Below are 27,270 nucleotides of genomic sequence, written 5' to 3' on the forward strand. Positions count from 1 at the left end.
TGAAAGGCAGGAAAAAATTTATAGCACATCAGGTGCTGGGAAAGTTGTGACCTGGGATGAAAATGTCCCAATACCTACAATATGCTATGCATTGTGCTAAGTTCTAGGAACGCAGCAGAGAACAAAGCAGACACAGTCCAACGGAAAATACAGACATTTAACAAGTAATTAACAATTGATGTATGGTGATGAGAACTAAGAAAGGGAGATTTAATCTAAATGAAAGGTTATAGAACATTTCTCTGAGAAGAGACTTCTAAACTGGTAACTTGAAACAAGATAAGGAGCTGAAAATAGTATTAGCAAATGGAATAAACAGCAAGTTGTAAGCCTAAGAGATCAGAGACAATACAACATAAGCAAGCTATTTAAAGAAGTCCAATATAGTGAAAGAGGTGGGAGATAAGACAGGAGAGGCAAGCTGAGGAATGATTTAGTTTACAGCCATGTTAAAGACTGAGGACTTTATACAAAGGACAAAAGTCAGTAACTGAAGAGCACCAAGGATGGAAGTAATGTGACTTTGGCATCATTCTTAGTACTCTGGAAAAATAACAGCTGTGGGGAAAGAAGTCAAAGTGGTGAGTTCAGTCAGAAAGCCAATGAAGCAGTAAGTTTTATGAGATGATGGCATAGATCAGTACCATTCACACTGTGGTTCATGGGTAACAGCCCAAGTCACTCTGCATGAAGATAAGAAGTTTGCATCAGAATTTATATCAGTATGGAACACTAAACATACTGTAGCTATTTATCAGTATGCTGATTTGTATTTTGGCACAAGCACTTTGCAGCATCAGAGCCCAGCACTTTAAACAACACTGGCTTAATCTAGGGAGGGCTGCAAGAGAGTTGGAGACAAAAGGACAGATTCAACAGAAATTTAGGATCTAGAATCAATAAGATTTGGTGATAGACTGAAAGGAAGAGAAATAAAGAATGACTCCATGTTTCTAACTTGTTGCTTAGTTTTCACCTTGAGTTTCATTGACACAGGGAACACCAGAAGTTTAGCAGGGATTTTTTTTGGAGGGGTGGGGTGGGGTGAGAGATAAATTGAACATGCTAACTTTGAAAGTGCCCCATAGTCCACTGGGTGCCTAGTTTGGGTCTCTTAGGAGAGGTATGAGCTAGAGAAAGTGATGTGAGCACTGTCAGAGTAACAAAGGTGTACGAGAGCTGTGGGAAAAGGCAAGATCCCCAGGCAGCGGGAGGGATCTGACAAGGAAGAAACAGAGAGGTGGGGTTCATCTAGGTGAGAAGTATCAGTTACCTGGAAAAGAGAGGATCTTAAGAGAGTGGTTAAAAAAAAAAACCAAAAAAAACCCCCCAAAAAACAGAGAGTGGTTCACAGTGTCAAATGCTATCTAGACATTAGGTAAGAGAAGGACTCAATGCTGGTGAGGTTTAGCTACTCTAGGGTTCACTGGTGACACCGGGTAGAACAATTTGGGTAAATGGGGACTGAAACCAAATTACAGTAGGTAGAGAAATAACAAGAGGATCAGAAGTATAAAAAGCAAACAAAGCAAGCTTATTTAAAAAGTCTGATTATAAATGAAAAGGGAGAACTGAGGGTGATAGACAGATGGACAGAGAGAGAGATAGAGTTAAGGGTAAATTCATTTAAAATGACAGAGGCTTAAGGAAACATTGGTGAGTAGCAGCCAACACAGAGAAAACTATAAAAAAGGGGATGATGAATAGTGCAGGAGAGGATGGGATCCATTTACTAGTCTTAAATAGTAATATCTATGCCTTTTATGAAAAGAAAGATAGGTATGGGGATAGTGATTTTGTGAGTAAAGCTGATGGAGTTTCCATCTGATTGTTTGTTTGTTTTTTTTTTTCTGAGAAGCAGTAGGCAAGGTCAAAAAGGGGAGTGAGGAGAGACATGGTTGAAGGAGAAATTACTGTTTGATACAGTCATCATGAAAAATGGGAGAACACTCTGACTGGAGAAATGTAGGAAGATTTTTCAAGCAGAGTAATGGGCCTATTTTGTAACTGATGTTGATGAAGTTAAACTGGTTAGATTATGTGATATTCTCTGGGTATACTCAAGAGTCCAGACACAGGCATAAAGAAAGATGACTGAATCATCAAAAGTATATATTTTAACCAGGAGTCTGAATTATGAGATAATGAGTCAAGCAAGTTTCGAAAACTCTTTTTTCCTCTCTTAACTACTCTTTTAAAATGACAACTTCAGATCTTTCTAGAGAAAACTTGAGTGTTTATAATAATCACAAACACCTATAGTTTGATGCTTATTACCTATGCACAGAAGACTGAGTAAATGAAAACCTCAAATCCTTCTAACATAATTGAGGTATAATTTTTTATCACAAGATTAAATGTAACTATAGATTACTCCAGAAAAGATATACATATAAACTACTTTCCCCATTGAATATTAGCGCAAATGAAGAATAATTCCTAACAAATTCCATTTCATTGGTCCTTTAACAAATACTATTCCTCTCGATCAGAAGGGAATGACAAAGAAAATATTCTACATTAAGAAAAATGTGTGCTATATTTAAATGTTTGAGGTTGTAAAAAATGCCATAGAAATCATAGCTTTTAGACTGTCTGCTACTGATCAAACCTCATATGCTGATTTTGCTAACTCTTTAAATATAAAATATTTCCAAAGTTGAAGAGTTGGAGAATGTTAAGAAAATTATTTTTGGAGAAAAATTATAACTGTTAATTTATGCCTGAAAAGGAAAATACAGTAAGATTAGATAGCATAACTATAACTTGGGAATGAGAGAAAAGAAGATTGAGAAAATTTCTACCTTACAGATAATGTACATTATGACAAGTAATTTATCTCTTTAAATTTTAGCATCCCCTTATAACATAGGAAAAATTCCTGTTCTGTTTACAACACGGAGTAATAGTCAGAAAAAATTGAGATAATAACACTTGGCAAACCACTCCAGTTATGCTATTACTAGTATAGTTTTTCTGCTACCTGAAGCTGTTTTTGCCCCCAAATGAGATTCTAAGGATGGAAATGCAATGAAGCAATAATCAAAAATGGTCTGGGTTCCATACAAGCTAGCTTAATCTAGAGGAAGCACTGAAGTATTTCAGACCATAATAATTAGTCAAAGTAAGAGTGAAAGGTAGAAAAAGAGCTAAGACAAAAAAAGAGTGATTTAATGGTTTAACACTGGAATAATAATGACATAATATGGCACAAGAAGTTAAAGAGGCAGAGCAAAGGTAGGTTTAAATATGATACATAAACAGAAGATTAAAGCATTTAGAAGCAAAAATGTGGTATGGTAGCCATGACAGGGAAAGACTTCTTTTAATAATTTCTTACTCTCCGTATGTAACAACAACAAAAAGTAAATAATGTGAATGAAAAGTAGAACAGAAACCCATTCAGAAAACCTATCTTTTAAAAAAAAACCTTTAAAAAGACAGCTAAATTAATTACTTTGAAATTCCCACTGAAAACTCCCATATGCATACAGGTGTGCATGCACAATACAATCCTGCTATATATCCTCACGGTACAAAATCTAAACCAAATAAAAATGCAAAATAATATAAACCTATATTGTAATAACTGCAGATATGATTATCTTTAAAAATAAACATTTCTTTTTTATCACAAATACTAAACTTTTCTAATATTATCTTAGTGACACCAATCGGTGTCATCTACATGGTACTGCTAAGTTACATCAGTATGAATTAGCTGTGTGTATCTACCTATGAAAAATATCACTACCTCAAAAAAATATTATCTAAACTTACAAGTTTTGCTTGTTGAGCATTTACTGGATCACCATACTGGAGGAGAGCTTGAAACTGGTTATTTTTTGTAAAGGTGATTATCTTCAATACAGCACCAAATTTAGAGAATATCTGTTAAAAAATTAAAATCAAAACATTTTTATCTACTATACTGTTATTTCTTCAATTTATAGGTCAACATGCCGATGAAATTAAACTTACTTGGTGAAGAACATCAAGTGTCACAGGGTAGTACATATTGTCAATAATTATTCTAAGCACTGGACTCTGGGCTGGAGTCACTGCACTCTCACTAACTGTGGTGCCACTAAGAGGAGTATTTGCTGTCTGGACAGCTGTCACAGCTTGAAGGACTGCTTGAGCACGCTGAAAATTGAAAGATAAAAGCACTTTAGAAATACATCAAGTATTTTCACTTATTTTTTGCTACATGTTACACTATTAGCTCATTTCTTTTCTAAAACACATAAGTTAAACAAAATTTAACATTCATTCAACTACTTTTGAGCATCTGCCAGGCACTGTCTGTTTATAATTCAACTATTTTAGTATTTACTGCAAAACAATCATCTAGGGTTTGTGACCAATGCTAACAAGTGTAAACAGGCAACGTTATTTATTTTCAAAAGAACAAGATGTACCTACATTTTCTGATTATATGGATTTGCCATATAATCAAATAAACTTTTAGAAAAGAATAAAATTTCCATCTAACATTATTGTGCATAAAAAGGGCATATGGTAAACCTCAAGGGAATTATTCTACTATCAAAAAGAATTCCCATAAAGCTTATTATTTCTAATACAATCTTACAAGAATATTCAGAATACAAATTAAGTCTTTTTTAATACTGGTGTTAATTTCTGGCACCCAAATTTTTAGAACAGAAACTGATATACACTAATGTATAAAGCCATGACATTTTCAGAAATACTTTAAGATAAAATATAGAGGGTATTTCCCATACAGGTTATAGTATCTAATACACACTTGTAAAATGCACTATTATTTTATGTATGACTAATAAGATATTGCTAATTAAACCATAACATCAACTACTGTAACACACATTTTGATTGTAGATTTTAAAATGTGTATACATTAGGAACTGAACATAGTATTTTTAGGAAATCTGTCAACTAAATCATGTTAAATGTTCTAAAAACACTGCCTTTATTACTATTTTGCTGTTGTTGTTATTAGTTGAACAGGTTCATAAATAAGAAGATAATTTCTTTCTAACTTATCCAGGGTCAAAAATCTATATAAAAGGAAATAATCATTAAAGGTAACAATTATAAACAACTCTGCACTGCTTTAAAATTTTTAAAAACTGTACTGGCAGATGAACAGGAATACAAATAGATCACAGTGATGAATGAAAAGGAAGAATACAAAAGAATTAGGACACATATGAGAACAAATAAGAATGGTTAGTGCTCACTTCAGCAGCACATGTCCTAAAACTGCACCAAAAGATCAGTGTGGCCCCTACCCAAAGATGACACAAAAATTTGTGAAGTGTTACCTTTTTTTGGAGGTGTTAGCTAACACTGTGGTGGTAATCACTGTGCAATACATATCAAATCAACAGGTATACCTTAAACTTAACAATGTTACATGTCAATTATACCTCAAAAAGCTGAGTGGAAAAAATGGTCATTTCACTGAAATAGTATATAATAAAGGATCATGTATGTCTTGGGACTCAAAGAGACCATGTGTTCATGTAGGCAAACCTCATTATTTAAGTGCTATGCTAATTAAATAATAACATGACCTATAAATTTGTTATCTAAAGTGACTCATTAATTCAAATTCGACATTTTAAAACATATTTAATAAAGACATTTACATTATATGGAGAATATAGTTGTAAAGAAAAAAGAGGGATAAAAAGATGTCTAGAGCAATGTTAATTTAAATGTCTGAATATACAGTAGATCCTCACTTAACTTCGTCAATAGGTTCTGCAACTTCAAGCAAAAGGACATAACAAAATCAATTTTATTACGAAGTGTTAAATTCCTATGGCGTCTCATTTTCACAATGATGTTATTCAAGGATCTGCTGCATTTAACTCAATACATATTTAAATAAGCTTTAAAGTAGCTCACCACATTACTTTTTCATTCTGAACATGTCCTTTCACATATTATATGAAATTACAACAAGCAAGAATAATCACAACTAAGAAAAACATTAACATCTGCCATATCAAATAATGGAATGCTTTTTTAAAATGGGAATCATATGATCATGGTATATTATCCAAAAGGTACAAAAGGTTAAAAGTTTCCTCTGTAACCCTGCCACTTTATCTGCTTTCCCTTACCCACCCTTCGCCAGTATTACCTTGGGTATCCTTCCAGAAATACCATCTAGTATTACATATATGCAAGCATATGTGCATATATCCATTCCATACAAGCACATAAGTATTCATTTACTCCATACATTTTCTTTCAATAAACATATTTATGATGCATATCCATATTTTGCAGGTACCAGTAGCTTGTTCATTCTTTTTATAGGCAGTATTCCACCTAATGGATACACAACATATTCTACTGCTGCTGAACATTTGGATAGCGTCCAGCTTTGGACTATTACACAGTGTGCCATGAACTTTTTCATATATATCTTCTGATGCACATGTGTTTCCTTAGGTATATAACTAGGTGTAGACTTACTAAGTCAAAGAATAAATATGCTCAGCTTTAGTAAATATTTCAAATTTGTAAAAATGATTCTACCAGTTTCTGTTCCTATCACTTATAAATGAGAGTTCAAGCTTTTCTACATTATTACCAACACTTGGTTTTAACTGTCTTAATTTTAGCCAGTCTAGCAGTACATGGTAGTTAACTCCCTGTGATTCTGTATTAAAGGTTCTTAATTCAAATCTAATCCACTCTTTGTGGATCAAAGGATGGCTTTCTAGAGGAAACTAGCTAAGGGGAGACCTGAAAATGTCTAATAACTGGCCATGTAAAACATGGGGTGAGGAGTAGGGCGGAAGACAGCACAAAAGCTGGCAAGGCCACAATATTCCAGGCAAAAGTGACAGTACAGAGACACAATGGACTCAAAAAGCCTGAAAAACAAGAGAAAGCATGCCAGGTTAGAGGATCTACATTTACTTTTGGGACAGAAGCACAGCTGTATAGGGTGAAAGGAATCATAAAAACAGAATATAGAAACAGTAGCCATCTCAGAAAGGGACTTTATCCTGACAGGCACTTAGATCTGTGCATTTCAGAAAGACATCGAGAAAAAGAATTCAAAAGGAAAATTAAAGCAGATCACTATTACAGTAATAGAGCGAAGAGGAGACTGTGTCTGAGCTAATGAAAGTAGCAAGAAAGAAGAAGGAAAGTAAGGAGATATTAAGGAGAGTGAATTGACAAGACTTGATTTGAGGAAGGGTTCCAGAGGAATTTATGGTTGATACATATTCACTTGCTTCTCTTCTAAACACAAACGCTGAGCAGAGAGGTCATTATCAACTCAGACTCATTTTTATTAATTTCTTGGAATGGAGAAAATGAATGGAACCAAACGGACAAAAGACATAGTGAACCCATAGCAAAAAGAGTTTGGACTGGTAGCAGTCAAAGAAATTAAGATTACAGAAATCGATAGGTTCACAGGACAAAAAGTGAAAATAAAAGGACTAATAAAGTCAAACAGCTAAACTCCTCTCCCTCCTCTCCCCCACCATTTCTCTCCTTTACTATTAAAAAACAAAAACAAAAATAACAACAACAAAACGTTCCCTTTCGGGGAACCAGAAATTCTAAAGAGAATTTTGTTGACCCAGAATAAAGATCTCTTTGGCATCTAAGGGGAATCTCAGCTTGGTATCCAACTCCTCATTACTTTATAGGAAAGTATTCAGGCCCAATAAAACCTAATTGTCCGTTCTAAAATATGAACAGAAAACGGGGGGTAAGGGGAAGAAGGAAAGAAAACAAGATAAATGTAACAATTAACGCTGAAGAAAAAAAGAAATAATCTGGAGTACAGTGAAATATTTTTAAAACACTATTAGTATCCATAAAGAACTGCGAAGTCATAAAACAAATGCGAAAAGGATGATCAAAGATTAAAGGGCTTTTGAAAATTAAAAATATGGCTGCGAAAAATATTTTAACAGAAAGAATTCTACACTATTACCCTGTGTCTAAAAAAAACCCAGACTGGACTAAGCACCTTATTCCTTAGCTACTTTGAAGTTTATTACTCGAATGTCACTTCTTGATGGGGTCTTCACTGGTTATCCTATTTAAAATTAAAAATTTCCCTCCCTTATATACATCTATTTATTGCTGTCTTAGCTTTATTCTTTACATGTTCCTGTCATTTGAATCTTTTAAAATAAAAATGTATTCACAAATTACTGAAAATACTAATATATAAAATAAAATAGGGACATCAAATGCCATTTTAAATTCTAAATAAAAAGATTAGAGAACAGATATTTTCTTGTGATGCATTTCCTTATGATAAATTCTTAGAAGTACAACTTCTGGTTCAAAAGGAATGAGAATTATTACCAAATTAAAAAAAAAAAAAAAACAGCTGAAATTTTAGCCTTATCTTTTAAACAAAAAATTTATATGTTTATTTTTAGAAAAACTATTAAAGTGACTTAAATCACCTTTTATAAATGTTAAAATCTATGAAAAATTATTTTTCATTAAATTTTCGGTAAGACAACAAGCCAGATACAATTTAGAATTTACTGAAAGAGAAAAATATAATTAGCTACAAAAATATATTAAATTACATTGAAACTATAGTTTTTAATTATTACTACAGTCCATGCACTTAGGTCTAAAATCAGTCATATATTTTAAAAAACATATTAATTTAAAATAGTATCTTCTACATCACAGTTTTAGAAGATCAATACATTCATATATTTTTAATTCTTATATTTTCCCCCAGGAAAACCATTAACATATCTTAAACAGGAATTTTTCTGTAAGAAATTAGGACCTGTTAAAGTCAAGTAACCAAAGGGAGTGAACTTCATACCTTCAAGTCCCAGCAATAGATCTGTACAAAGAGTTTATGCTAATAAGTTCTACTTCATAAACAGTTTCTATACAAAAACTTAACTTGCAACAAGAAAAAGAACATTTGACCAGGACCTTAAAAGCATCGATAAAATATTTAACTAATTCATCCAGTACTAATTTAAAATATGAAAGAGACCACACAGAATTATTGTAAATTAATGTAATATTTAACACGTAGGGACACACTGCCAAAAAAACGTCTTCACACTAACAGAATGCCCACAGAAACATCTTCAGAATGGTTAAAATTTTTATTTTCTGTTAATAAATTTATGAGATTCTTAATATGTTCTAGGTCATTTCACTTATATATACTACATATACTTACTTGGTTTAATGTATTATCTGTTTTTAGTTCTTTGTGATTGGAGTACTGGATATAAATCGGTTGGTTACGAAGATGAGGTGTCACAGCAGAATAGTAATTAACCATAGTAATAGCTGCTTCTTCTGTTGCTAGTTCCAAAAATGCCTAAAAATTTAAATAGCAAAAGTTGTAACACTATAAATTAAATTCAAATAAACTTTAATATCTGTGTAATCTATTCAGCTAATTAGAAAAATCAGTATATAGATATAATCTTTCAAGTTAGATATAGATGCTCTAATAAGAACCGGAAATCCTTATTGGAAGGTTAGGTATACAATTAAAGTTAACCTAAGTAAAAAGCTCTTTGAGTACATGCTGCTTCTACTTCCCATTGATTTTCCATACACCACAAAAGTACTTCCCCCAACAAAAGCTACAGAAAATTAAATCTAAACAATTCCTAGCATCAGAATTTTACCACTCCTAACCTAGAGAATATTAGAGATATCATTTTTGAAGCCGTATAATAGACAAAGAAAAAAGTTAAAAATTAAATGTCAGATTATTACTAACATTACCTATACTTAAGAGACTGTTAAATTTCCTAAGTTCTTCTAAATGGTACTATTAACTCGATAACTTACTAGTTTAATTAAACTTAAGTCATATTTTACTCAGAGTTTCCCTCAAGTTTACATACATGAATAGTCAGCCAATGCATTCAAAAATCCCCTTAAGTGGGTCTTGTGCAGAAGAGTAGTACTCTGGCTTCTGAATACATTAATATAAAAGTCTTGCTAGTTAGTTCTCACTACGCCACAAATATCAAAAATTACAGGGTGCTCTCCATGCACCCTCTCATAACTAAGGAAGATTTGAACATGCACAGGCACTTGAACTTATCAGAAAGAGGCTGAATTTTCTATTTTGTGGTATCATTAACAAAATCACTGAGTCTGTTGATTTAAAAAATCTGATTTTTAATATATCTGGGCCTTACTGCTACAGGGACATTGTTCAATGAAGACTATCTAGGATTAATAACTATTTTAATGCTATCGGATAAGTATTTCCATGGAATATGCTTAAAGAACAAGATGCTACTAGTACCCCTACTGATATTACAAAGAGCAGACCCACAATAAAATACTGTACTTCATTTGTATTTTCCACAACTTCATTATAACGATTGTTCAGTCCTAAAATAAATTCAAAAGGCAAAATTTGAAAACTTGTGAGTTATTTATTTTAGCGCCCTAGCCTAGCATTAGTTCACCACACAACAACTACCAGGAAAAGAGTAAGACTTCTTTTCTAAAAGAACTATATTTTATACTTTTATTAGGACAGCTAATTCACACCTGCTGGATAGTCTGCAGCTTAATATTCTCTAAGTCCTAAAAGAAGTATACCTGATTTTTTCCTTTCAGCATAAGGATGTTGGTCACCTTTCCAAAAGGTAAGCCTAAAGCAATAACTTCAGTTTCTGTCACTTCGCCAGGTAATTTTCGAATATGAAGTACACGAGAAGGAGCACCATCCATTTTATCTTCTCCTTTAAATTTTTTACTATCATTACCATTGGCTGAAAGACATTAAAAAAGTCTTTACATTAATTTTCCTTATCTATATTAACAAACATAAAACAATGTTTATAAAAGAACTTAAAAAACACAGCTGAGAATCCCTGAATAATTCCTAAAAATTCAAAAACTGAGGTTTCAAAGAAATGGAGAAAATCCTATTCATCAATTATTATTAAATGAAATTATCAATTAAGATGACCACTGGGTAAATATGTTTCTGAACAGTATAAGAGTAATAAGTAATACAGCAGAAACATTAAAATATAATTTCATATAGAAAATTTGTCCAATGGCTAAAAAACATAATTATCTTGCAATTTAATCATTTTATCACAGCCTAACAGAAATAGTTTTAAAATGTGAAATATTTGACTTAGCAAAAAATTAGGGAGATTATAATTTTACCTGAGAAATTATAAATTGTTCAATTTGAGAAGTATCATACTCAAAAGTGGGATCAAAGAAGGCATTGCTGTAAAAATTAAAGTCAATTCACATTATGCTCACCTACAATGTGCCTCTTCCAATTTGATATTACCACCTAATCTACCTAAATATTTTCTCCCCATCGACATCTATATACTATAAATCACTCATGGACTTGATTACCTTATTCTGTTACACTCTGAGCTTTAAAGTAAACCGATACATTTAAATCATCAAATTAGTTACCTGCCTTTACTCCAGTTTCACCAAAAATAAGAATCTTACTAAAGATGTAATAAAATAGGTGATGTTTTATGTAGAATTGTTTGAAGAACTTGAAGTCTATCCACTATTCAGTATTGGTGGTCTTTTATCTTCTAAAGACTCAAGGATATTTCTGAGACTAAAATGAAGGATTTTTATACATTAAAAAATATACATGTATACTCGATTTTGTATTTAGTTTTAGGTCCTCCCCAAAACATTCAACACTATCTAAACATATCTATAAATAATATATATATACTAAATAATATCTATAAAACTATAAGATCACCTTGATCTCTAAGTGTCTTTAAAAATCATTCACACATTGATAATATAAACAGTTAATGAGTCTCAAATGTGTCTGGCACTGTTGTTTTAGGCTCTCAGATACAGCAGTGAACAAGATCAGTAAGCTCTCTGATGCTCTCCTACAGGCTAATAGGTAGGAAAACTAGCACATGAACCAGATAACTTTTTATAGTGATTAAGTGCTGTGAAGAAAGTACAATAGAGTAATGTTAAAATAATTTAACAGGGTGGTGTAGTAGTGACTTTACTGGATGATCAGAGAGGGTATCTCGAAGAGATGTATGAACTCACTTGATAATTTACTTGTCAAAATATACTTAGTCGTATTTTACTCTAAGAGTTTTCCCCAGGCCTATATACATGAATGACCAGCCAATGCATTCAAAAATCCCCTTGTGCAGAAGAGTAGTACTTTGGCTTCTGAATACATTAACATAAAAGTCTTGCTAGCTAGCTCTAGCTACTACAAAAATATCAAAAATTACAGGGTGCTCTCTATGCACTCTCTCATAACTAAGCAAGATTTGTACGTGCACGGGCACTTGAACTTATCAAAAAGAGGTTGAATTTTCTATTTTATGGCATCGTATTTATCAAAATCATCATTGCATCTGTTAATTGGAAATGTGGTAGAAAAAGGACTAAAACTCAGGGAGTATAACTCTATAGCCTGTGCTTTTAACCCGCTGCACTACAAGACAAATTTCTTATTATATACGATGGCCAAGACAAAATCTGTCCTTTTCTTCCAAAAATCAAGAAACTATCAAAATTTATACTCTCTTCGCATGTTACCTGATACTCCTTTAGTTAGTTAACTGCTTCAGAGAGGGTAGTTACTAAATATTCACATTTTCGTGCTAAATATTAAAAAAAATCTTCGTTTTAAAGAATAATACTATGAGAATGTGAAACTGGAAAATGAAGACTTCTTTAATCATACAACTAAGCCTTCTTTCATATATGAGACGACCCTGGCCCTGGAAAAGAAAGAGTGCAGAAGAAAATGTATGGCCCTCAGCTTAGGAAGTATCTCGGCCATTTACTCCCCTATCAGAGAAGACTGGGTCTCTCTGGGTTATATAGATCTATGATTCTTCAGAAGACAAAGTACAATAATTTGGAATTCTTTCCATGATTTTTTTCCTTCCAGTTCCCAAGTAAATGCAGAAACTTTTGGTTTGGGTATGTAAAAACAAAAATAATGATTTTTAAGAATTTATGCAACAACAGATGTAGTCATGTTTCTGCTTATACGTTGCATATATATTGTAGAAATATTTAATTATACCATTTTCTATATATTATTCAGCCTCTTAAAGCCTTTTGCTTAAGGAGGATGTTCTTCTACTCACAAATTCTAAACATATAAAATGTAAAAACTGTTCATATTTGAATACTTTTCTTGCACAAAGTGGCTTTCTAACTCATTTCTAAAGTGAACTTCAACTTTTGATCAGTCCCAGTCCATCTCTTTTCTCTTTGACTGACCTTGTTCTCTATAGCTTTAACCTACAGTTTTCACATAAACAGGTTTTAGCAAGATCCAGGGTAATGTGTTAAATCCGTCTGTGGCCAAAGATCAGAGAGGCCTCTCACCCTTACCAAGTCTATCCTCACAGCAGCCCAACAACTCTTCTCTAGTTGTCTTTCTTCCCTACTCATCGTCTACCTGCTTTGAACCCTCTGCTTACTCATTCAGCCCCCAAAATAGTTGGAGTTCCCCAAACCGTTTTGGTCTCAAAGTTTTTCCTACCTTTACTTGCTCATATAAGTTTACTCGAGCACCTGGGTTAGAAAAATCATCTCATTTAATTTGCAAATCTATTATTTTAGTCCCACTCATTCGCCAATATTGTAATTCTTTACTTTCAACTGCATGACCAATCTGAAGTGCATTTCAAAACGTAATACTTCATCTGTCCTGTGAAAACTAACAAAACATAATTCTCATTCTCCAAGTATTTCAGACTCAAGCATTTATAAAAGCACTGGTAACTAATTTCTCAAATATGATAGTGAGGGGCAAATCAGTTTAATTCCGAACAGTTTTACAATTCAGAGTAACACAAAATATTACAGAATCTGGCTTTAAAAATAAATAAAAAAAATTGGAGCTAAGATAAACGAATGCTCATACTCTTTGCATTCCGATATTGGAAAACAGAAATTCCAAAGAGTTAACTAGAAACAGGTATATACAGATCGACAGTCCTTCTGTTATTCTGCTGGCTGATTAATTAATTAATTCCAACAGTCACCACACAAAGTTTACTAGGTTTATTGTAAAATCTGGCTGTAACTCTGCATTTCCAAGTAGTTACAAAGCCTAGTTGCCATAAGTATCTAATGCACAAGCTAGAAAAATATAGAAGGCTAGACTAAATTAGAGCAGTTTCTCTTAACTTCTACATGTAAGAGGACATATTAGAACCCCTATAAACATTCAAACTGTAAAACTGAAATACTCTCAAAGCATAACAACATGAAATGACATATCAAAATTGTCTGCATGTAAAAATTAAAATAAAAATCTCAAGAGTTCTGAGTAACATGTATCAGAATTTATGGAATGATTTCAGTTATTTTACATAAGGCGAAACGTCACACTTTTAGCAATAATAAATCCTGCTACTACGAAATAACAATATGCAGTACTGGCAGAAATATGTATGCCAAACTTCAAGGGATATTCCATTTCCACAGCTCTAAAGAAATGACTCAAGAGATCGTATCTCACAATTGTCTTGCCTCCTTCCCACTGCCAAATGGTTACAAATTCCTTTCAATAAAATCCAATTCCAATACTAGATGGAGCTAGTTGTATTTTGATATGTTTTACTTTTATTTCTGAAGAACTTAATTTATTATAAAATAAGTCTTAATGTAATGAATTAGATATTTACCCAAGACAAAGTTTCTAATATTAATGTCTCACTTCTACGATTTTTTTCATTGACATAAAAAATAAGTATAATGAAAAACTTCTAGATAGGGAAAGGCTATTCAGATAGATGCTATTAGAAACAGAATTCTATAGTTAAGTCGATCAAAAGAAACACTTTTGAGTAAAGCTGGAATGTAAGAATGTAATCTGCACCTGCTAACCATACAAGTGTTCTTGTAATAATGTCTGTAAAAGTCCCTTTTTGAGACATACGGGCAGCAATGGTTTTCCAGGCAAATAAATGCACTAGTTTTTAAAGATTTTTTATGCTCTTATAAGCAACAATATTCAAATTGGGGTCTGTTAGAACATATACAGACTCACATTTTCTATATCAGAAAAAAAATAATTTTAAAACTCAAAATGTTTCCTCTGAGCATAAAGGTAAAATAAATTGAATCTATGTAAATTTATTACATTAAAACAAAGCTTTAAGGAATTTTACTCTATCACTACAAAGATACTGGATTCATTTTTTGGTGATAAACTTCATTATTACTCCTAAACATACATTTTAAAAGTAATTTTACAAGGTTAACAGTAAGGTATTATCCTTCCTTTTCAATAAAAACAAATATCCTTTTCTACTTTTCTTTTTCTAACAAAACTCTTAATCCTTCTCCCAACCAGTCCACTTCCAAATAACTCAGATGTTCTAATTTCTTGATACATCGTTTCCTCCATATTCTGCTGAGACCTAAAAATTCAGGACTTCAATGCCCCTAGAGCAAATTATTGTAAAGTTTTTAACTGTCCTCCCTATGCACTTTAGTAACCCTCTCTATCACCTACAAAATACAAATGGAACAAAATCCTTTCTAAAATGTAAATCTGGTAAAATCCAAGCTCCTTAGTATATTAAATCCCATATCCAGACAGCTGCCTGTGAGGAATCACCTTTAGTCATTTCCTTCTGAGTTTCACATTCTAGCAAGACAAAACTAGAAGTGATGGTTCCCAAAGCTAGCCTGCTATTTCAAACAAATTTTAAATTTGTTTTACAACTTTGCTAATTGATAAAGAACACATCCATCACCCCGGAAAATCTCCTTGTACTTCCTTTCTGTTAATTTCCAACACCCATGGGCAAACACGGTATTGGTTTCTATACTAAAAATTAATGATCTGCTCTTTATAGAAATAGAACCATATAATATATACTCTTTTGTGTCTGGCTTCTTTTACTCTGTATGTTTATTAATATTCATTCATGTTGCATGTACTGTCATTCTTTTGTTATTACTAAGTAGTAATAATCTACTGTATTGATCCATTTTATCATTAATAACTTTTCTTAATTTTTAATCACAGTTGACATATATTAGTTTCAGGTGTACAATGCAGTGATTAGACATTTATATAACTTACAAAGTGATCACCCTGATAAATCTAGTATCCAACTGACACCATACAGTTATTATATTATTGACTATATTTCTTATGCTATACTATATATCCTCATGGCTACTTTTTAAGTGCTGTTTGTACTTCTTAATCCCTTCCCCTTGTTCACCCATCCCCCAACTCCCCTCCCATCTGGCAACCTTCAAATGATTTCTGTATCTATGAGTTTGTTTCTGTTCTGTTCATTTATTTTGTTCTTTAGATTCCACATGTAAGTGAAATTATATGGCATTTGTCTTTCTGACTTATTCCACTCAGAACGACACTCTCTGCGTCTATCCATATTGTTGCAGATGGCAAGATTTCATTCTTTTTTATTACTGAGTAATGTTTCATTGCACACGCGCACACACACGCGCGCGCGCGCACGCACACACACACACACACCTTTATCCAATCATCTTTTGATGGAAACAGCTTGCTTCCTTATCTTGGCTACCACAAATAATGCTGCAATGAACAAATGGATGCATATGTCTTTCTTAGTGTTTTGGATTTCTTTGGATAAATACCCAGAAGTGGAATTACTGGGCCTTTTCCTTTTCCTTCCCTTCCTTCCTTTTCTTTCTTGTTATAGCCTTTGTTTTAAAGTTTATTTTGTCTGGTATAAGCATTGCTACCCTAGCTTTTTTCATGAAATATCACATTTTCATGAAATATCTTTTCCATTCCTTTACTTTCAGTCTGTGTGTATCTTGATCTGAAGTGAGTCTCTTACTGATAGCACATGTAAGGATCTTATTTTCTTATCCATTCAACCTTTGGAACATTTACATTTAAAGTAATATATAAAAAGTTGATATACGTGTAGTTATTGCCATTTTATTATTCATATTTTTTCTTCTTCTTAAAGAAGTCTAACATTTCTTATAATACTGGTTTGATGAATTCCTTTAGCTGATATCCGGGAAGCTCTTTATCTGTCCTTCGATTCTAAATAATAGCTTTGCTAGGTGAACTGATCTTGGTTGTAGGTACTTGCTTTTCATCACTTTGAATATTTTGTGCCAATCCCTTCTGACCTGCAAAGTTTCTGCTGAGAAATCAGCTGACAGTCTTATGGGAGCTCCTTTGTAGGTTAACTGCTTTTCTCTTCCTAATTTTAAGATTCTCTTTTTGTCTTTAATCTCTGTTAATTTAATTATGACGTGTCTTATTGTGGTGGTCCTCTACGGGTTTGCCTTATTTGAGACTCTTAGTGCTTCCTGGGCTTGTATGTGCATTTCCTTTGTGAGGTTAGAGAAGTTTTCTATAACTATTTATTTAAATAGGTTTTAAATTCTTTGATCTCTCTTCTCCTGGTACCCCTATATTGCGAATGCCGGTACACTTGATGTTGTGCCAGAGGCCTCTTAAACTATCTTCATTTGTTTTGGATTCTTTTTTCTTGTTGCTATTCTGATTGAGTGTTTTCTGCTACTCTCCCAAATTGATTTGATCCTCTGCTTCCTCTAATATAATATTGATTCCCCCAAAATATTTCAGTTACTGTATTCTTCATTTCTGACTGGTTCTTTATTTTTTCTGTTTATTTCCTATCTCTTTGTTGAAGTTCTCACTGAGGTCATGAAACATCCTTATAACCATTGTGTTTAGTCCTTTTTCTGAAGCTTTGGGACACGTTTCATTTGGGACATGTTTGTCTCATTTTGGCCGCCTCCCTGTGTTTGTTTCTATGTATCACATAGAGCTGCTTTGTCTCCCTGTCTTAGCAGAGTGGCCTTATGCAGTAGGTGTTCTTTGGGGCCATGTAGAGCACTCTCTGGTCACCTGAGCTGAGTGTTCCAGGTGTGTCCCTTGTGTGGGCTGTTTGTGCCCTCCTGTTGTAGTTGAGCCTTGACTGCTGCTGGCACATCAGTGGGACGGACTGACCCTCAGGCTGATTTATTGTGAGAGCTTGTACTGACTACAATGGAGGAGCTGTCGTGCAGGGTCTGACCCTACAGAGTAGGGCTCCGGTGCCTCCCCAGTCTGCCCTTTGGGTATGTCATTTGTGGAGGTTGTTGGGTGGTGCTCTGGTATGGTCTGAAGCTGGCCACCAGTGTGAAGCTGGTTCGGGGGTCTCCAGGTAGGGGCCCTGCCACACACCAAGTTCAGCCGCCACCTATGCCCTGCCCAGGGCCACCAGGCATGAGCCACAAAGTGATCTGCAGATAGATGCTACCCGTGCTGGGCTTCAAGGTACCTGGAATAAGCCAAGCCTTGAACTGAGGGCATGCCAAGGCCGGGTGTTGCTTGTCCGGATTTTGTGAACCTTTGAGAGATTTTAGGAAAGTCTACAGCATGAGCCAAAACAGGACATTTGTAAGGAAAAGCCACTGGAAATAGCTTAGGTAGGCCAGAAAGTTGGGTGGGGTCTCAGGGAATCACCAAGGAGGGGGTGAATAGTGCCAGCTAGGTTGCTGAAGATTCAGCTATGGCACCCGCCTGCACATGCAGACTGGGTGAAGGGAGGGGCTCAGTGAAGGAACAATGGTTTCTTCCAACACTTTTGTCTGGGAGAAGACTGACCCTCCAGCCCTCACCCTGTAGTCAGACAATTCAGCTCTTCCCCGTATGTCCCTGGTGTCTTTCCAGCTGTTCATTTGCTTATTAGCCATTCATATACCTTCTCTTGTCCATTTTTAAAAATTAGGCTGTTCGTATTTACTGATGTGGAAGCAGTTTCACCTACTCTGGATATAATCCTTTGTCAGATATGTGTACTGACATGTAAATATTAATATATTCTCCCAGACTCTGCTTGCTTTATCATTGTCTTTAATTAGACCTAATTAAATTAGGTCTTTCTCTTTGCCATGTCTTATGGTTGTTGGTGTGGATATCTTGCATATTTCTTGTTAAATTTATTTCTGGATATTCTGTCTTTCTTATCTTTTTGTAGTGTATTTGAAAATTTTTCATTTTCCAATAATTTGCTCATAATATCAGGAAAGATTTTACTTTTGTATACTAAACTTGTATCCTGCAACTATTCTTAATTTGTTCATTTATTAGTACTACGTTTTGTAGATTCCTTTCAGTATTTCATTTTAAAATTCATGTTGACTGTTCCTAGTCAAGTCAAAGCTGATGGAGTTCATCACCACCAAACCAGTATTACAGAAATGTTAAAAGGACTTCTTTAAGAAGATAAATAAAAAATATCACGAAGAAAAAAATTCTCAAACAAAGGCAAACAAATAATAAAAGCAGCAGACCAACCAACACTAGAGCTAGTACAAAGTTTAAAAGGCAAAAGTAGGAAGATCATGTGTAATTACAACAGCAAATTAAGATACACACACACACAAAGTAAAAATTAATGACAAAAACATATGCATGGTGGCAGTGAGTAAAAATGGTGATTTTAGAATATGTTCAAACTTAGGTGACAATTTAAAATAGACTGCTTTGTATATATGAAGCACATGGTAATCACAAACCAAAACGCTACAAAAGAGATACAAGAAATAAAGAGAAAGGAACCTAAACACAATACTACAGAAAACCATCAACATACATGAGAACACAGCAAGAGAATAACAGAACTATAAAAACAATCAGAAAACAATGAAATGGCAATAACTACATACCTATCAATAATTACTTTAAATGTCAATGGATTAGAATGCTCCAATCAAAAGACAAATGGATAAAGAAGATGTGGTACATATATATGATGGAATATTACTCGGCCATCAAAAAAAGAATGAAATCTTGCCATTTCTGACAACATGAATGGACCTAGAGGGTATTATGCTAAATCTAAAGGCAAAATAAATGAACAAACAAAAGAGAAACAAACTCAACAGATATAGAGAACGAAATGATAGTTGCCAGATGGGAGGTGTGTTTGGGGACCGGGTAAAAAAGGTGTAGGGATTAAGAAGTACAAACTGGCACATGGATAAAAAGTATAGCTTAAGAAATATAGTCAATAATAGTGTAATTACTACATATGGTATCAGGTGGGTGCAAGATTTACTAGAGGAACCACTGTGTAAGTTTCATGTAAACGTCTAGCCACTACATTGCACAAACTTAAACTAATGTAATACTGTCAACTGTAATTGAAAATTTTAATTGTAACAATCATGCTGACTGTGAATAGGACAGTTTTACGTCTTCCTTTCCAATCTTTATGCTTATTTTTTACTTGCTTTAATATAAGCAAAATGCTAGAAAAATTATGAAAACAGACATCCTTACTTCATTTCTAATAAAAAATGATTCAGTGTTCCGCCATCAAAAATGGAATTTGTTAGGCTCTCAGTAGGTGCTCCTTATCTACCTTGTGCAATTTCCCTTCTCTTGCTAGTTTTCTGATTTTCATCTGTATTTTTCTCAAATGCTTTTTCTGTGTCTATTGACATAATGGGTTTGTTCTCCTCCCTGTATTCTACCATCATGATAAATAACTTTGAGTTCATTTTCAAAGGTTAACCATTACAATCCTGGGGTAAGCCTCCATTAATCACCATAAATTATATTTTAGATACTCCTGGATGTGATTTGTTAACATTTGTTAAAGATGTTTGCATTTATGTTAATAAAAAATATTAGTCTGAAGTCTTAATTTCTTATGTTAGGTATTGTCAGTTACAGTAGCTTCATAAAGTGAATTAGGGAGTATCACCACTTCTATTTTCTCAAAAAGTATACTGAAGATGGCAATTATTTCTTAATTTGAAGTTTCATAAAATTCAACAGTGAAACCACCTATGCCTGGAATAATCTTCCTGAAAATATTTTTTATTGAAAATTCAATTTTTATAAAAGATATAGAGCTAATCCATATCTATTATGGAATAATAGACTGTCAGTTTTGGTCAATTAGATTTATAAAAGAATTTGTCTATATCATCTAATTTGTTGAACTTATTTGCATTACTGCTATTTATAATATTGCCTTAATTTCTTATTACACTATGTAATATCTATAGAGATATCTCCACTTTCATTCCCAGTAAAGGTAATTTGTTTTCTTTCTCTTCTTGCTAGGATTTTAGACCTTTCATTTTCTGATATAGGTATTTCCTAATATAGGCAGAAAATTATCTAATATAGGTATAGACCTATTTTCTCCTTATGCACTTCCTGAGCTGCATCCAACAAATTTTGATATATAGTTTCATTTTCATTCAGTCAGAAATATGCCTTTACATCTTCTTTGAGTCACGTGTTGTTCAGAATTGGGTAGTTCCAATTTCTAAATATTTGGCAATTTCCTAGATTTTTTACTGTTTTTAATTACTATTAAATTCTACTATAATCAGATACTGTATAATCTTTCAATAAATTACTTTATGTCTTCATAATTACTTTATGTCTATCATGATGAAGATGTACATATGAAGTTACTCTATGTGGACTAAAAAAGTTATTTGGGTGGACAAATTCAGCTTTACATCACTATATTAGGTACATACTTCATTTTAATTTTTACTTAACTGTCAGAACTGTGTATGTGTGCGTGGAGGTATACATACAGGCATACCTCAGAGATAATGTGGGTTCGGTCCAGACCACCACAATAAAGCGAGTATCACAATAAAACAAGTATCGCAATAAGGTGAGTCATAATCTTTTTCCTGGTGGAGGGTCTTGCCTTCAATTATTAAAAAAGGCAACATCTGTGACGTGCAATAACACAATGTGCAGTAACACGAGTCTGCCTACAGACAAAAGCAATAGCTACCTGAAGGAAATCAATACGCTTCCAGTCTGTTACAATCCTTTTGCTGCCCAACACATTTAATTCCTCGAGCAAGTAATTTAGGCAAGATTTTAGGAAAAAAAAAAAAACTTTGGTTTGTAGGTTAAAAATGTAAAATATAGGGTTATAAGGCAAGTAAATGAAATCAATTCAAAGAATTAATATATTATTACAGCAAAGAAAAAGGGTTGAAAGCATACAATAAAGACAACTATGTAGTCTACGAAGTTGAATCTTTGGTTTTAATTTGCAGTTTGGGCTTTCAGGTTTGTGAAACAGAGAATTAAAAATGTTTTATGACATGCAAACATGAAAACTAAAATCAGAAATACAAAAAAGGTGAGAGTGAGGGGACTTGTAACATGAAAAGGTTATATTTTTGTGATTTTAAAAAAAAGCAATCAGATCTAGTTAGTTGCCCATAGAAGTCACCATCTAGATTTTTTTCACTTGACAAATAAATAGTCTAGTAAGGTTTTTCTCTAAAATGTTTCAACAGAAAGCATTTAAAAATAAAAGCTATTCTGGCAAAACAGAATAAATTTTAGTTTTAATATTCTGCCCCATAAAATAGCAAATAATGAAACTGTTAAGAGGGTTAACACATACCTGTAACCACCATGCTGCTCATATTAGAGTTTGGACTACTGAGAACACTACCCGAGAGTAGTTCGTCAGATCCTCTCTATAAAAACAAAAACAAATTAACATAACGCATCTTTAATTTAAAAGTATTAATCTGAAAATCTGTCACTTAACTATAACTTTTCAAATAATCACTGAAAAACAAAAACGTCAGGCATAATACTATGAAGAATAATTAAAAATTTGTAATCCCTAAATTAAAAACATTAGTACCGATCTCGCTTCCTTTTCCACAAAGCCAACAGTTCCTTTCTTCCTTTCATCCAAGTACAAAAGACAACAAACAGGAAAAATGACTAGATTCCATAATCAAAAGTTTTGGAGAACTACATCAATTTTTATAAACCCCCTAATGCCACAGCAAGCTGGACTTTCTCACAAACATTCTGTGACTCCTCCAACCCTTTATTCATCCAGATAACTCAAGTCTTCGGAAAATGAGAACTTTGTATGTATTGGTGAGTTGGACAACTCATCCTCATCATCATCATTAAAATTAGGTAGATAGTTCAGTGGCTAGAATGCTGAAAGCAAAGGTAAAATCTATGTAATGAGAATTCTTTTCTGCCAATATAGAGACTGAATTATGTCTTTAAATCCTTTAGAAAAAATGTTATAAATTCATGTTCTCAGAATTGCACAGCTGTTCAAACAAGCCAGTGTTGTTTCAGCTATTTTAAAAATGTTTATATATACAAAAATAAGTGAGTAGTTAACATAAAAGTTAAATCTAACTGTTTTGCCTATTTTAAGTAGGCTTGTTTTTACACACATAAGTACTAATATTTAAAATAGCTAAATCGATAAGAGCTGATTTATACAACCAAAAGTACAAAGAAGTTGAATGCATCCAGCAAAATGAAAAAATGTATAGAGGAAATAATTTATCAAAGCATTTCAGAAAGTCCAAAACAATCCACATTAACCACAAACTTTACGCTAACTTGTGTTTAAACTCATAATATCAAATATCAAATTGGTAAACAAATATTCATAAATCATTTCCCTTTTTATAAGCTTTCTACTTATCAAATGCTCAGAGCAATACACACATAAAAAAATTAAAACATAGTACCAAGCTACATTAATATCACACATGCATCATGTCTAATTTCTCATCATGGAAGATTCAGCATGGCATTGTTTTATAAGGACATGATGAACAGAATTAGATACTCTGAATTTCTCTAAGTATGGTCCCTAGACCAGCATTAGACCCTGTTAGCAATCAGATCTAACCCAGATCTACTAAATAAAAAACTAAGGGTAGGATCCAGATTTTAATTTAGCCTCAGGTGCTTCTGATACATGCTAAAGTTTAAGAACCAACGAAATATATATACACTGTTGGTCCACTATCAACAAGTGTTTCCTAGTTTCTTTTGTTTGTTTGTTTGTTTTTAACAACAGTTTTAGGTTTACAATGAAATTGAAAGGAACAGAGATTTCCCATAAACCACATACCCCCACACATGCCATAGCCTCCCCCACAATCAACACCCACCACTACAGTTGGTATATTTATTATGAAGATAAACCTTCACTGACACTTCATAATCACCCAAAGCTCACAGTCTACCTAAGGGTTCACTCTTCATGTACATTCAATAATACAAATATACAATGACATTTGTCCACCATTATAATACACAATACACAGAATTTTTCCCTGCCCTAAAAATCCTCTGTGCTCTGCCTATACATTCCCTGCACCCAAACCCCTGACAACCATTAATCTTTTTATTGTCTCAGTAGTTTTGCCTTTTCCAGAATGCTGTTTATTGTATGATTCCGAATCATAAAATATTGGCTCGGATTGGCTTCTTTTACTTAGTAATATGCATTTAAGGTTCACCATGCCTTTGTGGCTTAATTGCTCATTTTGTTTTAAGGCTGAAAAATATTCCATTGCCTGGATGTACCACATTATTTTTCCATTTACCTGCTAAAGGACATTTTGATTCCTTCCAAGTTTTTGCCAATTATGAATAAAGCTGCTATAAATATCCGTGTGCAGGTTCTGTGTGTACATAAGTTTTCAACTCAGATAAATAGCAAGGAGCGTAACTGACGAACCGTATAACAGTTTGTTTAGTTTTCTAAGAACTGAAACTGTTTTCCAAAGGTGCTATACAATTTTGCATTTCCAACAATAATGTATGAGAGAGTTCCTGCTGTTCAACATACTCTCCAGTATTTATGGTTACCACTGTTCCAGGTTTTGGCTACTCTGGTAAGTGGGTAGTGGTATCACGCAGTTTAATTTGCATTTCCTTGATAACATATGATGTGACGCATCTTTACTATGTTTATTTGCCATCTGTATATCTTCTTTGGCGAGGTTCCTGTTAATAAGGCCTTTGGCCCATTTTTAAATACAGTTTACTTATTGAGTTTTAAGAGTTCTTTATATATTTTGGATAATGTCTGTGGAAGAATTCTCTATATATTTTGTTTATCTCCCTGCCTGACTTGTCTTCCAATTCGCTTGATACTGTCTGTCACAAATAACTTTTTGATTTTAATGAAATCCAACTTCTTATTTCTTTCATGAACTTTGGTGTTGTACCTAGAAAGGCATTATCATACCCACAGTCATCTAGACTTTCTTCTATATTATCTTCTAAGAGTTTTACAGTTTTACAATTACATTTAGGTCTGTGATCCATTATTTACTTGTTTATTTATAGGTGTACAGCATAGTGATTAGACATTTATAATTTATGACCCATTCTGAGTTCATTTTTGTCTGTGTCTCAATTCATTCTTTTGCATGTGGATGTCCAGTTGTTCCAACACCATTTACTGAAGAGGCTATCTCTGTTTCATTGTATTGCCTTTGCTCTTTTGTCAAAGTTAAGCTGACTATACTTAAAGGGAGCTCTATTCTGAGCTCTCTATTCTGTTCCGCTGACCTGTCTATTCTTTCACCAAAACCACACTATCTTGATTACTATAGCTTCATAGTAAGTCACAGTAAGTTGGGTAGTGCCAGTCCTCCAAGTTTGTTCTTCAATACTGTGGTGACTATTCTGGGTCTTTTGCCTATCCATATAAACTTTAAAATCACTTTGCTGATATCCATAACTTGCTGAAATTTTGACTGGGATTATATTGAATCTATAGATCAATCTGGGAAGCACCCACATCTTAACAATATTGAGTCTTCCTATCCATGAACATGAACTATCTATCCCTTTATTTGATTCTTTGGTTTCATTCATCAGAGCTGTTTTTTCATGTGGATTTTGTAACTATTTTGTTAGATTTATACCGAAGTCTTTCAATATTTTTGGTCTAATGTAAGTAGTATTATTTTTAATTTCAAACTGAACTGTCCATTGCTGGTACATATGAAAGCAACAGACCTTTGTATATTAGCCTTGTATCCTGAAACCTTGCTTCTTAGTTCCAGATTTTCTGTCACTTGTTTCGGATTTTCTACAGTCTCTCATGTCATCTGTGAATGTTTTATGTTTTCCTTCTCAATGTGCATACCCACTATTTCCTTTTCTTGCCTTAGTGCATTAGCAAGGACTTCCAGGAGGATGCTGAAAATTAGTGGAGAGAGGGGACATCCTTGCCTTGGTACCTGACCTTAGTGACAAAGCACTGAGTTTCTCAACATTAAGTATGATTCCAGTTGTAGTTTTTTTGTAGATGTTCTTTATCAAATTGAGGAAATTCCCTTCTATTTCTAGTTTAGTAAGTTTTTAATCATGAATGGGTGTTGTATTCTGTCAAATGCTTTTTCTCCATCTAGTGATATAATTACATGATTTTTCATTTTTAGTCTATTGATGTGATGGATTAACCTAGTTTTGTTTTTATGGCAAGTATAACATAAAGAAAACTAAGAGAAAGGGCTCTATAGTTCAGCTTCCACCTACTAACTATGGAACTGGTAAAGTACTTATTATCTAAGTGTTAATTTCCTCATTTACTATATAGGGATAAAATTTATATGACAGTCCTTGGGATTAAATATGATAATGAAGGCATCCCTCAGAGACATTGTGGGTTTGGTTCCAGACCACCATAATACAAGAGTTATGGCCATGAATCATACAAAATTTTTTGGTTTCCCAGGGCACATCAAAGTTATGTTTACACTATATTGTAGTCTATTAAGTGTGCAATAGCATTATGTCTAAAAAAACCAATGTACATACTCTAATTTTAAAATACTTTATTACTAAGAATGCTAACCATCATCTGAGCCTTCAGCGAGTCAATCTTATTGCTGGTGGAGGGTCTTGTCTCAATGTTAATGGCTGCTGATGGATCAGGTGGCTGCTGAAGGCTGCGGTGGCTGTGGCAATGTCTTAATAAATCTGCCATATCAATCAACTCCTCTTTTCACTTTAACACTTAGAGACACTGTAAGGTTATTAATTTGCCTAATTTCAATATTGTAGTGTCTCAGGGAATAGGGAGGCCGGAGGAGAGGAAGAATATCTAGTTGGTATAGCAATCAGAACACATTTACCAATTAAGTTTATCTTATATGGGCACGGCTCATAGCACCCCAAAACAATTACAATAGTAACATCAAAAATCACTGATGACAGATCACCATAACAAGTATAATAACTGAAAAGTTTGAAACACTGTGAGAAATACCAAAATGTGGCACAGACAGAGACACAAAGTGAACAAATGCCGTTGGAGAAATAGTGCTGCAAGACTTGCGCAACGTAGGGTGGCTACAAACCTTCAATTTTTAATAAACAGAATATCTGCAAAGCTCAATCAAGTGAGGTATGGTTATACATGGGCTGTGATTACCAGGAAAAGTGGCTGGTTCACA

General features: G+C 33.5%; 1 protein-coding gene and 1 pseudogene across 7 annotated transcripts in view; one reads left to right on the top strand and one right to left on the bottom strand.

The window, feature by feature from the left end:
• The window catches only part of PTBP2 (polypyrimidine tract binding protein 2), a 69,167-nt gene that overhangs the window by 22,770 nt on the left and 19,127 nt on the right, over positions 1-27,270 (bottom strand). For 6 of the 7 annotated variants that reach the window (XM_011380858.2, XM_011380856.2, XM_011380854.2 and 3 more), the window contains exons 2-6: positions 22,425-22,500; positions 10,591-10,763; positions 9,197-9,340; positions 3,982-4,146; positions 3,781-3,891 (exon numbers count right to left, since the gene is read on the bottom strand). In XM_011380858.2, coding sequence (XP_011379160.1) covers positions 3,781-3,891; positions 3,982-4,146; positions 9,197-9,340; positions 10,591-10,763; positions 22,425-22,446 — 615 coding nt within the window. In that variant the 5' untranslated portion in view covers positions 22,447-22,500. The remainder of the gene's footprint in view (positions 1-3,780; positions 3,892-3,981; positions 4,147-9,196; positions 9,341-10,590; positions 10,764-22,424; positions 22,501-27,270) is intronic. The other variant, XM_023523770.1, reaches the window with a different exon arrangement.
• On the top strand, positions 5,218-5,317 carry LOC111731926 (annotated as a pseudogene).

The sequence above is a fragment of the Pteropus vampyrus genome, unplaced genomic scaffold (assembly GCF_000151845.1).
Source record: "Pteropus vampyrus isolate Shadow unplaced genomic scaffold, Pvam_2.0 Scaffold410, whole genome shotgun sequence".
Classification (NCBI taxonomy): Eukaryota; Metazoa; Chordata; class Mammalia; order Chiroptera; family Pteropodidae; genus Pteropus; species Pteropus vampyrus.